The following is a 13,870-nucleotide window of genomic DNA, read 5'->3' as shown; positions in this document are numbered from 1 at the left end:
GGGCCGACAGCTCATTCTCACCTTGAGGGAGTGGAAATGGCAGCTGGAATGTGGGCTGGAAAAAAAAAAAGAGGAAAGCAAGGAAAAAAAAAAGAAAGAAGGAAAATCTTGAGGCTTGTCCAAACCTACTCATGTTTATATTGGAGCCTGTGAGTGACATCAGAGCAGGGAGAGTATAAACACCAGCAGGACCTGCTCGGGGCTTTAAAACCTGCGACCACGCCGCTGCCTCCAAACTGCCTGGGGGGTGATGTGCTGAAGTGGCAGAGGGGAGAGCAGCATGAGGCTCCAGCTGGAGAAGCAACTCCTCTTCCTCTCCCTCCTCTGCATGCTCTCCAAGGTAAGGGACGGGGCCCTGGGGCAGCTTTAGCCTCACTCGGGGAAGCATCGAGATGCAGGGAGGATGGGATGTAACGTGAGCTGGATTTATGCAGCCCCACGGGAGCTGAGCCGGGCTCGGGAGAGACATTTGCAATGAAGCAAATGAAGCGGGGTCTTAACGTTCATGGCCCAAAGGCGTTGGCTCAGCGTCCCCAGAGCACGCAGGAATGACAGCAATGTGCTGTCTGCTGGCCCCTGCAGCTCCCCTGGGGCTGTGGGTTGTGTCCCTGAGGGCAGCAGCTCGGCAGTGGCAGCTCCTGCAGACACCCTGCCCAGGCTCCCGAGGCAGCCAGCAGGGCAGCCAGCACCAGTCTCAGCATTACTCAGCTCTGCCGCTGTCCCGGGATGCTCATGCAAAGCCAGTCCCTCTGACAGAGCTGGGGCTGCTGGAGTGACTATGTTCTTTTTTCCCTTGGGCTCTGTGTGAAAATATTTGCCTGTGCAAAGAAAAGTTGAAAAGTTTGAGGTGTCTCAGCTCCAAGTTCTTCTAATTGCTGGTTGAATCCCAAGGCAGACCTTCTGCAAGCAGGGACATATGGCAGCGTGGTGCCAATTTGATTCCTCTCCCAGACAGTTAAGGTCTCTGCTAGGAGCCACATTGTCATCTAAAGACAAGTTAATTACAAGGAGCAGGAGGAAATGGATTAATGGACTTGGCTTGGTTAATCTTTCTAAAACATTGATTTGTAACAGCAACCTCCTGAAAGATGAAAAATGCCCTTGGCTGCCTAGCTGAGCTGTGATGGAGAAATGACTCCTTCAGGCACTCATGCCTGGAGAATCACCAAGGGCCCTGGTGCCTCCAGCCCAAACCTGCCCATCACAGCGAGTCCTTCAGTCCCTGCCACGGGGCTCTCTCTGGTTTCTGTCACACTAACAGTGATGCTCATTGATAAAAGTAGAACAAGACTCAGATTTCCCAGATATATTTTATGTCCTGGCACTGACATTTCTACAGGCCCATAAAAACCACCTGAGCTGCTGTAAATAGGGAACAGGCAGCACAGCAGCGCTCACCTCCTCTGTTGGGCTGCTCATGTCAAAGCTGATGCTACTGGCAGAAGCTAAAGGAGGAAGAAAAAGAGTATCTAAAATCCACATGGTCCAGCTGAACCCATCAATCTCTCAGCAGTTTCAGCAGAGAGACCAGTGTCTGGACCTGCACAGGGATGACTTTGTTTGGTGACACATTTGCCAGACTGTGCTGCATGTGCTGTGTGGTGAGCAGAGTGGCCAGGCTGCTGGAGAGGGGCTCAGAGCTGCTGCCTGGGGCTCACAGTGATAGGCCAGGACTGGTACAGGATTGACTTCCAGACTGCAGAGCCAAATCACTTGGCTTCAGGCCCTATAGGCAACCGCCCTGTCAGATACAACCCGATGGGAGCACAAGTGCTGCCTGCACAAGATGCTCAAGGGATTGCTCAGTCTGGCTCAGAGGGGAAATGTAGCTCCCAGTCCCCAGAGATGTGCCCATCTCTGGGCTCCTCAGCAGCAGGCCAGGCCAGGCAGAGGAGGCTGCAGCCAGGGACAGGCAGAGGTGGCAGCTGGGCCAGGAGGGAGAGCAGGGAGGTTGGTTTGGCTTCGGTTCCCCTGCTGCCAACACAAAACTCTGTTTTTCAGCATGAATGAGAGCTGTTAAGACTGTTAGGGGTGAGATGCTGTGCCCTCACCCTGTGCATTGAGCCCTAGCAAAGCCACATCTCCAGCTGGGCACAACCCGCTGCCTGGTGGCAGGTGTGGAGACAGGCTGCTTTCACAGAGTCACAGAATCTCAAGGGCTGGAAGGGACCTCGAAAGCTCATCCAGTGCAACCCCCCTGCCAGAGCAGGGCCACCTAGAGTAGGTCACACAGGAACTCATCCAGGTGGGTTTGAAATGTCTCCAGAGAAGGAGACTCCCCAGCCCATCTGGGCAGCCCCTTCCAGTGCTCCCTCACCTCAACAGTGAGGAAATTCCTCCTTGTGTTTCTTTGGAACCTCTTCTGTTCCAGCTTTTACCCATTGCCCCTTGTCCTGTCATTGGCCATCACTGAGAACAGCCTGGCTCCAGCCTCCTGACACCCGCCCTTTATGTATTTGTAAACATTAATGAGATCACCTCTCAGTCTCCTCCAAGCTGAAGAGCCCCAGCTCCCTCAGCCTTTCATCACAAGGCAGATGCTCGACTCCATCACCTTTGTGGCCCTGTGCTGAACTCTCTCCAGCAGCTCCCTGTCCTTCTGGAACTGAGGGGCCCAGAACTGGACACAATATTCCAGATGCAGTCTCACATACGGCGCTGGGGCAGCACGTGGCTGCCTCCCACCAGCATCAGTAAATAACTCCCTACCTGGGATGCTCCTGGCAGCTCCATCCTCCTCCTGCATATCCAGAGCAGTGGTGTGTTTAAGTCCCCGTCCTTCAGAGTGCTGAGCATCTCTCATCCTCCCAGGCTTTCCAGGGGGCAGTAGCTTTCCAGGCTGACCTCCAGTACTCCCAAAGATTCCCAGAGCCTCCCTCCACCAAAGATCCGCCCTCACGCTCGAGAGAAGGTTACTTGGCTGTGCCAGTGAAGCAGCAGCCATTAGGCAAAAGCCCAGCCTGTGTGGAATCAGCGACGGCTTTGCCCCCGCAGGTGTGTGCCCAGCCGTGCCAGAGACCCTGCTACTGCCCCTGGGTGCCGCCCCGCTGTCCCCGCGGGTCCCCCCTGGTCCTGGACGGCTGCGGCTGCTGTCGGATCTGCGCGCGGCGCCTGGGAGAGCCCTGCGACCTCCTGCACGTCTGCGACCGGAGCCAGGGGCTGGTCTGCGAGCCCAGTGCAGCCCCCGCGGGGACAGCGGCCACCTGCAACTGTGAGCCCGGGGACCCCCTGTGCCCCCAGCCCAGCCCCGGCCACTGCCACATCCCCCTCAGTGCTCTCAGGGCAGCAGCTTTATCGGGGCTGATTCGTGGGGCTCCGGCCGGCTCTCGTGCCGCTTGCTGAGCGGGGGTTCAGGGTGGTTTGAGTGGGGATGGACACGGGGATGCTGCAGTCAGTCTGCCAGGGCTGGAGCCTGGGGGTCCTGCAGAGAAATCTCAGAGGAACTTCTTTCTGGCTTGAAAGCTCTGGAAGTCAGGGTCAGAAGCAAAGGGCAGTGGGTTTCTCACCAACCTGTGCGAGATGAGAGGAGGGAGGAAGGGGAGGTTGGGCAATGCACGTGCTGCTGCAAACCCGTGTCTGCCCCACACACCCCTCAGTCACTTCTGTCGCCTCCCTGTTCAGTCCCTTCGTGCCAGCCCCACGGTTTGCCCCTGCAGTCCCCTCTGCCATCCACATCTCCCTGTCACTTTGTCCCTAACGGGCTCCCCGTCGCTTGCAGTTGAAGAGAGTGAGGAGGGCTGCGAGGTGAATGGGCGGCTCTACCGAGCTGGGGAGGTGTTCCAGCCCAGCTGCAAGCTCCAGTGCCGCTGCCTGGACGGCGGCTTCACCTGCGTCCCGCTGTGCCAGGAGGACATCCGCCTGCCCACCCCCGACTGCCCCCACCCACGGCGCGTGGAGGTCCCGGGGAAGTGCTGCCCCGAGTGGATCTGTGAAGCCCCAAACCAGCACCTCCTCTGGGATGCTGGGTCAGGTAAGATGCAGGGCATGCTGCTGAGGGGATGCCCACGCAGGTCCCTTCACCCCTGACCATGGACATGCACACAAGACACCTCACTGCAGGCTTCTGGGCCATGCCTGCAGCACCTGCAGGGCAGCCTGCGCAGCGCCTGGCTCCAACCACCCTTCTTCCCTCTCATCTCTTTCCATCCAGCCCCCAGGGCAGCACCCCTGCCGCTGCCATACCCCTGCCAGGAGTGGGCCACGGAGTGGAGCGCCTGCTCAGTCACCTGCGGCATCGGCTTTGCCACCCGCGTCTCCAACCAGAACCGATACTGCAGGCTGGAGCCTCAGCGGCGGCTCTGCATGGCCGGGCCCTGCCCAGCACTGCCCCTGCCAGCCCCGGTAAGTGAGGGTCTCCAGCCACCCTGAGCCATGGGACCCCCATGGGTGTAGGAAACTCCAGCCACCCTGAGCCATGGGACCTCTGATTACCCTTCAGCCCTTCTCAGCCACGAGCTGACCGTGTCTCAGGAGCACACAAACCATCTCCTGAAATTCCACTTGGAAAGGAGCTGCTGGCAGCTCAGGCCTCAGTTTGGGGGTGTCTGAATCCAAGAGCAATGTGGATCCCACATAACCCTGAGCTGCACAGGCGAGCCACAGATGCATTTGCAGCTCCTGCCTGGTTCCCTGGGTACACCCAAGGGGTGGCTCTGACACTCCTTTAATTAGCCTGGCACAGCCCCAGCACAGACGCTGCACAACTGCCTTGCTCTCATGGAGCTGGCACTTTGTAGGGCCGGCCACCTCCACTGCCACACGTCCCTGCTTCCTAGATGTAGGGGACACACCACCACCCTGCTCCTTCTGCCCCATCACCGTCTGCTCTGCCTTTCCAGAGAAGAGGAGGTCGTTTGTAGTCGTGCCCACCCCAGTCACATCCCAGAGCCAACGTCTCGTCCCGGCAGAGTCTGGCACAAGCCCATGGCACTGTGGCTTCGGTGGAGATGGAAGATGTGTCCTTTGGGAAACTGAGGAAGAACTGATGGACTTTGGCTGCAAAGGAGGGTAGAAGTAGAGAACAAGATCCCTACATCTCCCAGCACCTGCCCCCTCTGTGCACCCTATGCCCCAGGCAGGGTTACTGGGCAGCATCCCCATGTTTCTTAGGCTGAACGAAATAGGAAATGGGGAAACCCTGCCCCGAGCATGAACCCACCTGAGAAAACAGGAATTGGTCCTTTCTCTGATCTTTTGGAGAGGTGCTGCTGCTCCTCCACCTCATCACACCCCCAGCTCTGCGCTGTGAGAGTCCATTGCCACCACCTGGAAGCCCAAATCCCCGGAGACAACCCTCCTGCCCTGTGCCCCGGGGAAGCAGCAGCTACATCAGGCTGCACACAACTCACCACCACACCAGTGTGGGCAGCCTGAGCGTGCCCGAGCTCAGCCACCCCACCGAACCCACCCAGCAGCCGCCTTCCTGGCCATAGGCAGAGGCGTCTTCCTGATGGCAGCTCCAATTCATCTTCCCCACATCTCCGCAGAAGAAACGGGAACCTTCCTGCTCCGCCCGGCCTCCTCCTCCTCCTCCTCTCGCAGGCGCTGGCGGTTTGGCAGAGCTCCAGCGGGGCAGGAGCTGAGCCGGCGCCTGCCATCCCAGCACACCCCCGGCGCCCCAGCCCCGGAGGAGGGCGGCAGAGAGGAGAACACAAAGGGCAACGATGAGGCTTGGGCTGCTGGAGCTGCTCCAGCCGTGCAAGAAGCAGCTCAGCAGCTCTGCCCCGACTGTCTCGCACGGATAGTCCTGCTGGGTGGCTGGAAAGTGAAACCCCAATGCCCTCTAACGGCCTGGCACAAGTGTGCAGAGGGAACGCGCGAGCTGCAAAGGAGCACAGGCTTACCCGATGTGTCCAGGGGAGAGATGGACAGTTTAGATGTGTGTTCCTGGAACTGAAAAGAAAGATGTGTCCGTCTAGGAGAGGAGCTTGTCTGAGCCTGTCCACCGGGCTGAGCCCAGCCCCAGGGAGCCCTTGGAGCCCTTCTGCTCACAGCCAGCACAGAGCAGCTTGGAGACACCTCAAATTCGGACTGCTTAGGGTAAGAGAATAAAAAAGACTTAACAAACCAAGCGTGAATCCAAGCACTGAAAACATTATTATGATGTCTTATATCCTGGACTGAATTCTGCCCCTTTGCTTTTACCCAGCTGGTGGTGTCAGGTCTTCACTCGCTGCCACATGTGCAGGACAGCTCGGCTCTGGCTGCACTGCTGCAGGGTCTGCAGCCCCAGGCACAGACCAGGCCATGCTGCTTCTCAGCCTCCCATAAACATGAAGGCCAAATTGTCCCCCTGTAACTCATCCCTCCTGCCACCAGCCCCATACCTCCTCTGCTCACCCCAGACCAGAATTTCCCCAGCATCATCAGCCTCTGAGCTCCCAGCCCAGGCCAAGGGACAGATTTGGGGGTGCAGGGGCAGAAGGCTGCACGGCAGAGGGAGCTCCCCTCTCCTGCCCTGGGGAAAAGCCTCCCCACAAGCAGAAGGAAGGCAGCAGGGCCAAGGCAGCCTCTCACCTACTCCCCTGGCTCCTGCAAGAGCTGAAAATAAAGTCAAGGATGCTTTCCAGTGACCTCTTGCAGGGCAGAAAAGGGAAGAAAAAGATCTCACTGATCATGCAGTAAAGTGTTGCTTACAAAGAGAATTATTTACAGTGAGAAGTGTTTGGCAGGCAGCAAATTGCAGAACAAACGTGACCTGGTCCGAAGCTTTTGTTGGCTTTTTCACCTCTGCAATGGCACGAGGTGACACGAGGCTCATGTTGACTTGAAAACCACAATAATTCCTCGATTGACATGGATAAGATGTGTCCTGTGTACTGAAAATCCTGGGTTTAGGCCAGTTCTTGTTTGAGTGTGTTGGGACACGGTCACCAAAGCCAAGCAAGCTGCTGGCAGGGAGTCCTGCCAGGCCCCTCATCCCCTCCCAAATCCACCTCGGTGTGATGGTAGAACCCAAAAGGTCACTTTGGAAGCAGTAACCTGTAATTCTCATTTCAAACAGAAATGACTCAATGCACCTCTGCTATAATTTTCTTTCTTCTCTTCCAAATGTCATTTCTCCCTGATTCACCCAGCAGAAAACATCTCAATAATGAATTAATGAATCCAGATAAATCAGAGTTCTTTTTCCCCGTGAATACAGGGGAATTTGATTGCCAGCCTCACAGTATTTGCTGCTCCCTCTAAAGCCCTGCTACCCTGGAAACGTGGTTATTTGAGGATCATGTCTATTGCAACCTTTGGTGGAGCAGGGCATGGGCTTTGCCTGCTCTTGGGGGGCAGCAGAGAAATATTCTGCTATCCATAAATGATTCTGTACAGACTTTTTGGAACCCCCAAACCAGAAGACAATTCACCCCTTGTCCTCCAGGCCTGCTGCCAGATCTGCACACAGAAATGACACCTGGTTTGACAACTGTACTCCTGAGTCAGCAGTGAGCAACAGGCCCCAGCTCCTTTCAGCACATGCAGCAGCTGAAGGAGAACCTGGGCAGTATTGCAGGAGGAAACAATGGGCATTGGAAGTTTTTTCCAAGCTGTTCTCATGACTGATGATTCTTAACAGTATGGAGTGGATGAGAAATGGCTGGATGAGCCCCTCATTGAAGCCAGACTATTCCAGCCCTCTGCTCTTACCCTGCCCAGGACACACTGGCAGTGTGACTGAGGGGAGCATCCTGAAATAGGATGCTTGGGCAGAGCTGGGCAGTAGCACCTCTGCTGTGGGTGAAACCATGGGTCAGTGAACACGTTACTTACTACATGTGAGGAAGGCAGAAAGGGAAACAGGAGTTGTGGAAGGAACAGGGCTGCAGCCAAGCATGGACAGAGCTCCCCATGCTGGCTGCAGCCCTTTCCATGGCAGGAGGCACCCAGCCCCAAGCCTTCATTTTGGGGTCAGAGCAAGTTTTGCCTACACTGCTGAGAGCAGCTTGTGACCCTCCCCATGATCAGAGCAGTCCTCCCAGCCTGCTGCTGTCTCTGCCTCGTTTTTTTTTTCAATGGCTGATGCTGTGGGACTAAACCACCCTCAGTTTGTTCCTCTCACCTCACTGCACTTCTGCACCTCCATAAAGTTGTTCTGCAAGTGCCACCCCAACCCCAGGCTGCAGGAGCAGCTGCCATGCCTGGAGGAGCAAAGCAGGACGCAGGACTGCTTTCCTTGGGGTTGATCCCCCAGGGACCCCCTCTGCTGCTGCCCTCCAGGAGCACAAACCTACCAGAGCCTCTGAAAACCTCAGAACACACATATCTTCACCCCATGAAAACCACTTTTAAGCTTCTCCTCTTGGGGCATGCCTGTGGTGGCTGGATTTTATCACACAGGCAGGAAGTAACATACAGCCTTCCCAATTGTTTACTTGCTCCAGCAAGTGTTTTTTGGAGCCAATGCACTATCACAACAGCTGTCACTCTCCATGCCTTGGGTGTCCCTACACTGGCCCTGACCTGCTGTACCAGAGCATGGTCCAGCAGAGATTTTGGCTGCTCCCAAGGGAGGGAAAGGCAGTCAGGGTGGCTCAGTCAAACTCATCCCTCTCCTTCCCCACTAGCAGGTGAGATGTCAGCCTCTTCCCACCCGCTGCTTTAGATTAGATTCCAGGAGAGCAGATGGCCCTGGCCCTTCGTGGGCTCAGCCCTTCACCTGAAGTTGCTTTGCCAAAGTCGTTTCCCCCTGGCTTGCCAGGGAAAGCCTTCTCCCTTCTGATTGCTGGCCTGTTTACTCCTGTGCCCAGGAGCTGCCTTGCTTATGCAGCAGCAGCTGCTCAGCAATGTAAATGGGGACTGGCTTTCCTTGGGGCTGCTTTCTGGGGTCGCTGGTTTTAGGTCTTGGACAAGTCTCACAGTATTTGGGAGTCTTCTGTGTGATGTTCCCTGTGACAGGGAAGGCAAGAGAGGAAAATAACAGCCTGCCTCGTGTTTCCTCCCCACATGGGCCAAAGTCACTCAAGGGGAGGGAGGATTTTTGTATTTGGGGAGTGACAGAGAAGGCAGCAAGAGCAGGGACTTGCTGTGTGCTGTCGGGAAGGTGTAGCTGTTTGGCTTCTGCCAGCCCCAGGGCTGGGCAGCACAAGCCCCACGGGAAGGAAAACTGCTGTCTCTGCCTTACCCCAGCTCCTGCCATTCCTGGATGGCAGCATGGTCTGAGCAGCAGGGCCAGGAAAAAGGCCATCAGGAGAGGCAGCTGACAGGGTGCAGCTTCCAGCCCTGCTCCGGAGGGACAGGGGATTGCTCCTCACCCTGGGTGAGAGAGAACAGAAGCAAGCTGAAAGCTTTGGCCCCTGTCATCAGCCGCCTCCCACCCGCTCCGAGGCAGAGCCCCTCTCCCACCTCCCTGCTCCCTTCCTCCTGCTCCCGCCAGGCACTCACCACGTCCGAAATAGCTGGTGGCTTGCGTGTCCCGGCTCCCAGCTCAAAATATCTCAAGTGGGCTGGCGGCAGCGCTGAGGGAGTGGCAGAAGCCACCGGACACTGAGGCTCTGTGCCGAGGCAGCCCTGGCCACATCCTCCCCACGCTCCAGGGCAGAGCCCTGCTCCCCAAAGCCTCCGACAGTGCCTGGCAAAGGCAGTGCAGCGGCATCGGGGAACACAGCACTGCCGGGGCCAGTTCTGGGCACGGCTCTGCCACGGGCACCGCCAGGACCAGCGCTGAGAGGGACCAGCCACGCAGACGGCCATGGAGGCTCTCACCCCGTGGGCTGGCAACAGCAGCGAGGCCCTGTGCCCCGTGAACACCGCCTTCGCCCAGAGCTTCTTGCCCGCCGTCTACCTGGTGGTGATCCCCGTGGGGCTGGTGGGGAACGGGCTGGGGCTGTGGCACCTCTGCACCGGGCCCCGGCGCGGCACTCGCCGTCCCCTGGGCCTGCTGGTGGGCAACCTGGGCCTGGCCGACCTGCTCTACGTCAGCACGCTGCCCTTCCTCGTCAGCTACTACCTGCGGGGCAGAGTGTGGCTCTTCGGGCACGGCTGGTGCCGGGTCACCAGAGGCCTCTTCCACCTCAACCTCTACGCCAGCATCGGCTTCCTCACCTGCATCAGTGTCCACCGCTACCTGGGCATCGTGCACCCGCTGAAGGCGCGGGGCAGGTGCCAGGGAGCAGCCGCTTCGCCGTGGCTCAGCCTGATGGTCTGGCTGTGGGTCATCGCACTCGTAGCTCCTGATTTTGCCTTCAGCAAGATGGATGAAGAGGGGACACAGTGCCATGACACCACAGGGCACGAGAACCTAGGCGTTTACTTGCCATATACTGTGGCTGTCACCGTGACTGGGTTCGTCATCCCGTTCCTCATCATCATCGGATGCTACTGCCGTGTGGTTGTGGTGCTCTGCAGGAACGACACCGTGGACCTCAGCCTCAGGAGAAGAAGCATCAGCCTGGTGATTCTCGTGATGGTCCTCTTCTCCATCTGCTTCCTCCCCTACCACATCTTCAGAAACCTCAACTTGTTGTCTCGAGGCTGGCAGCTGCAGGGGTCCTGCACACAGGCTTTAAAGAACATCTACACTTCCTACCAGGTGACCCGGGGCCTGGCCAGCTTCAACAGTGCCCTCAACCCCCTGCTGTATGTGATGACGGGTGAAGACTGCATGTCCTGTATGAGGACCATCCACCAAAGAGCCAGACAGTCCCTGAGGTCCATCTTCGGAAGGAAAACCTCTAGCCAGGCAGATGAGAAGAAGATGAACATCATTCTTTGTGAGGAGGAGGCTTCTGATGAGCTCTGAGGTACCCAATACCCTGTCCAAAGGATGCACCACTTCAGTTTGCGTGTGGCCCCTTCTTGGGAGCAGCCCCCACCTTGATGCCTGTTTTGCAGAGAGATGGTGGCTGCAGCATCACTGGCCCCAGTCTCACACATGGGATAGACATGACTGCTAGCATCAGAGAGCAAGCTGGGACCAGGTTTTAGAGCAAAGCTACTCACCCAATCATTTTGCCTACAGTACATCTGGAGACAGATGAACATTACTCCAGTGTTACTTCAGTCCTGAAGCACTTCTGAGTGCAGCCTGCAATGCAGCAGTCCGAGCTGGTTAACATCCCCTGGCTCCCTGCTGAGCTCCTCAGTGAGTGAGGTGAATGATGCCATTCCCCCTCACTGCATCTCCTCTCCCCCATCAGACATGGGTTTGAGACAGGATTCCTCCTCCACCTAAGGAGAAGGCACTGGTAATGAACTGCGTGCCTCACAGGCCACCTGAGAGGGTCGGTTTTTGCAGGGGGAGGGGAAAGTGCTTTGGAAAGATTCATAGAAAGATGTGATCGAGCTGTGCCAGTTCCTGGATGACTGAGCTGCCTCAGGATCTGTGTTATCCTCTGCTGCCCACCTCCTTCGCAGAAGAAAAAGAAAGAATTTTAGCATTACTCACTCTTTAGTGAGGACATATAGCAGACAACAAAAAAAAAAATCAGCATTTGAAAGTTTCTGGAGGCTGTTGGTTGGGGTTTCTTTGCAAGGCAAATGACTGCAGGAGCCTGAACTGCTGCTTTCAGTGAGCAAATCCCAGGAGAGCATTGAAGTCTTCAGGTGGGTGGCTGCATCTTACTCTCCTATCCAGCCTTGTGAGGGGACTAGATATGTCTATTAAAAACCAGACATGCATAAAAAAAGAGCAGCACTGCTGGTTTGAAGGCTTGTGAAGGCAAGATTCCCCAGCAAGGGCAGTCTGTGTGTCATCACCAGGGCATCTCTGCTCGGGGGGGGGAGCACAAGCTCCTGAGCAGCACTCTGCTCTTGGTGTTCCCCACCAGCATGTATGTCTCTGTCCTGAACGGAGCAATGTGATTTGCAACAGCAGATCCTGCAGCCTGGCTAAAGGAAGTGGATTGTGAGTTAAAAACCATCCTGTTCTGGGTCTGTGCCAAGCCCTGGGCGCTGCACCCCAGGACCACAGCCCGACGCTCACGGCAGGCAGCGGCTCCTCGCGCCTTTGCCACTGTGCCGAGGGACCGGCGCTCGGCTTTCAGCTGCAGTCAGTCTGTCTGAAGGGCAAATAAACACCTCACACTTTCAGTCTTGGGTTGGATGGCTCCTTGTAAAGCTTTCCAGGTCCCCAGGAGCCAGCTGGCCTGCGGGCTGGAGCAGGGGCCAGCTGATGCAGGGAGCAGCAACCAGGTTCCCAGGGCTCTGCGGCCAGGAGCATGCACTAAGATAGGTCCTTGGACTCTGCTCAGCATGGGGCAGGGTGCAGCAAAGCCCTGGAACTTCCAGCTCCTGCTTCATCCAAAGGAAAGGGCAAAATCCTGCTGTCTCTGCAGTAGGGAAGATCTTGGGGTGTTAGAAGGAGGTCTGGCTTCTGCTACTTGCACACACTCCCTGGCTCTGTGCTCCTCCAGCGCTCTGAACTCTTCTCCTTTCCTGAAACACATAACCATGCCTCCAAAAGCTGCCCAGCTCTTCTGGGTTCACACACGGATCTCATCCAAAATGCTTCAGCTCTTCACAGCCCATGGGAGTGGCAGCACCCCATCACTGCACCCACTTTGTGTGTGATGGATTGAAATAAAGCATCCCTGCATCCCAGGGCCCAGGGCTGTGTAGGAGCACCAGCACGCTCTACTCTCACCTCCTGCATGGCTGGGCCCAGCTCTGTCTTCTTCAGTGCCTGTCATGATCTGTATCCTGAGAAGCATCTCTGAGCTCCAAATCTGCTCATTTTCCTGTGACCTTGCATCTGTCAAATCAGCAAAAGCTGTTAAAGGTCTGTGTGTCGGGCTGATGCATCTAAGATACTGGGGGCTTTTTCTTAGTCTTTTGCTTTACGGTCTCCTCAATTCTCAGACAATGTTGGTTTTCTCCTCTAGCCTGAAGGGGGGAGGTCCTTCTCTTTATTAGCTCTATGTGTAAATTAAAAGCTAACTACTGGCACATGAGCCTGCATGACTGGCTTTTGCAGCAGGTGATGGAGCAGCAAAGCTGCCCTCCTTCCTCCCACCCTCACCATCAAGGGAGGCTCCTTCCCTCATCCAGAACATGTAGGCACCACTGCCCCCTCAGAACCTCCTCAGTGCATTTTTATCCCCTGGGAGCAGGGGGCTGGGATTATCTCTGGTGCATTGAGCTCTTGCTCTGTGCTGGTCCCCACTTGTAGCACGAGGAGGGTAGGACTTAGTGCATGTTTGGGAGGGAGTGAGGGGACAGGGAAGGTGAGGAGTTGCCATATCCCCCTTTTCCCCTTCTCCCAGCAGCTTTGCCAGCCACTGGCAGAGCCACACAGTCATTTGCTGCTGGCAGGAGGGTGTCAGTGCCCACTCGAGTTACTATGTCATGATTACATCCTTGGCTCTTGCTGGCACAAACGCAGGGGGAAGGCCTGAGCAGATGAGCCATGGCAGCACTGGGGTGAGCACCCCTCTGCTCAGGGGATGACTTTGAGCAAGATCCTTTCCCCTCTGCAGCAGAGGCCTTCCAGAGCTGCCAGGGTTCTTTACACAAGCTGCACATCCTCATGAGCTGAGATGGCTCTGCAGGAAGAAATAATTTTTCCTCTTTTGGGCTCCTGTCTTAAGATGATCTGAATGTTCCTTTTTCTCTCCCTTGGCTATTTGTTGCTGGATTCGATGCTTCAAACAGGCGAGAGGAATCCCACCTGTACCATCTGCTGTTCCCACAGGCTCTCTGGCATAGCAGGGGGGAGCAATGAACTCGTCTGCAGATCCAACCCAAACAGAGCTTTTTAACTCCCTTAACCCAGATTAGACACAAGCAATAAACCAAACATGGTGGGAACTCTCCTGCTGACATTACCAGGGCTGGGATCAAGCCTGGAAATTTGGCAGCATTTCTTGCTTCACTAAATAACCCCTCTTGGTTGAGAATTTGTTGCAAACACAGTCAAGATTTGTTCCATTAAAGAGAACTTTTG

The 13,870-nt window shown here is 56.2% G+C and overlaps 2 protein-coding genes across 2 annotated transcripts; both read left to right on the top strand.

The window, feature by feature from the left end:
- Positions 1-248: 248 nt before the first annotated feature.
- On the top strand, positions 249-6,123 carry CCN5 (cellular communication network factor 5). The gene is made up of 5 exons (XM_062009172.1): positions 249-340; positions 2,995-3,211; positions 3,719-3,970; positions 4,151-4,341; positions 4,839-6,123. Exons 1-5 carry the CDS (start codon positions 281-283, stop codon positions 4,857-4,859), a joined length of 741 nt encoding a protein of 246 aa, XP_061865156.1. The 5' UTR covers positions 249-280; the 3' UTR covers positions 4,860-6,123.
- A 3,556-nt stretch (positions 6,124-9,679) lies between these two features.
- LOC104557114 (P2Y purinoceptor 1) lies at positions 9,680-10,729 on the top strand. The gene has a single exon (XM_062009434.1). It carries the CDS (start codon positions 9,680-9,682, stop codon positions 10,727-10,729), a length of 1,050 nt encoding a protein of 349 aa, XP_061865418.1.
- Positions 10,730-13,870: the final 3,141 nt, after the last annotated feature.

Source organism: Colius striatus, chromosome 16 (assembly GCF_028858725.1).
Source record: "Colius striatus isolate bColStr4 chromosome 16, bColStr4.1.hap1, whole genome shotgun sequence".
NCBI classification, from domain to species: domain Eukaryota; kingdom Metazoa; phylum Chordata; class Aves; order Coliiformes; family Coliidae; genus Colius; species Colius striatus.
The sequence above is the reverse complement of the archived record's forward strand: the minus strand, read 5'-3'. Positions and strand labels throughout refer to the sequence as shown.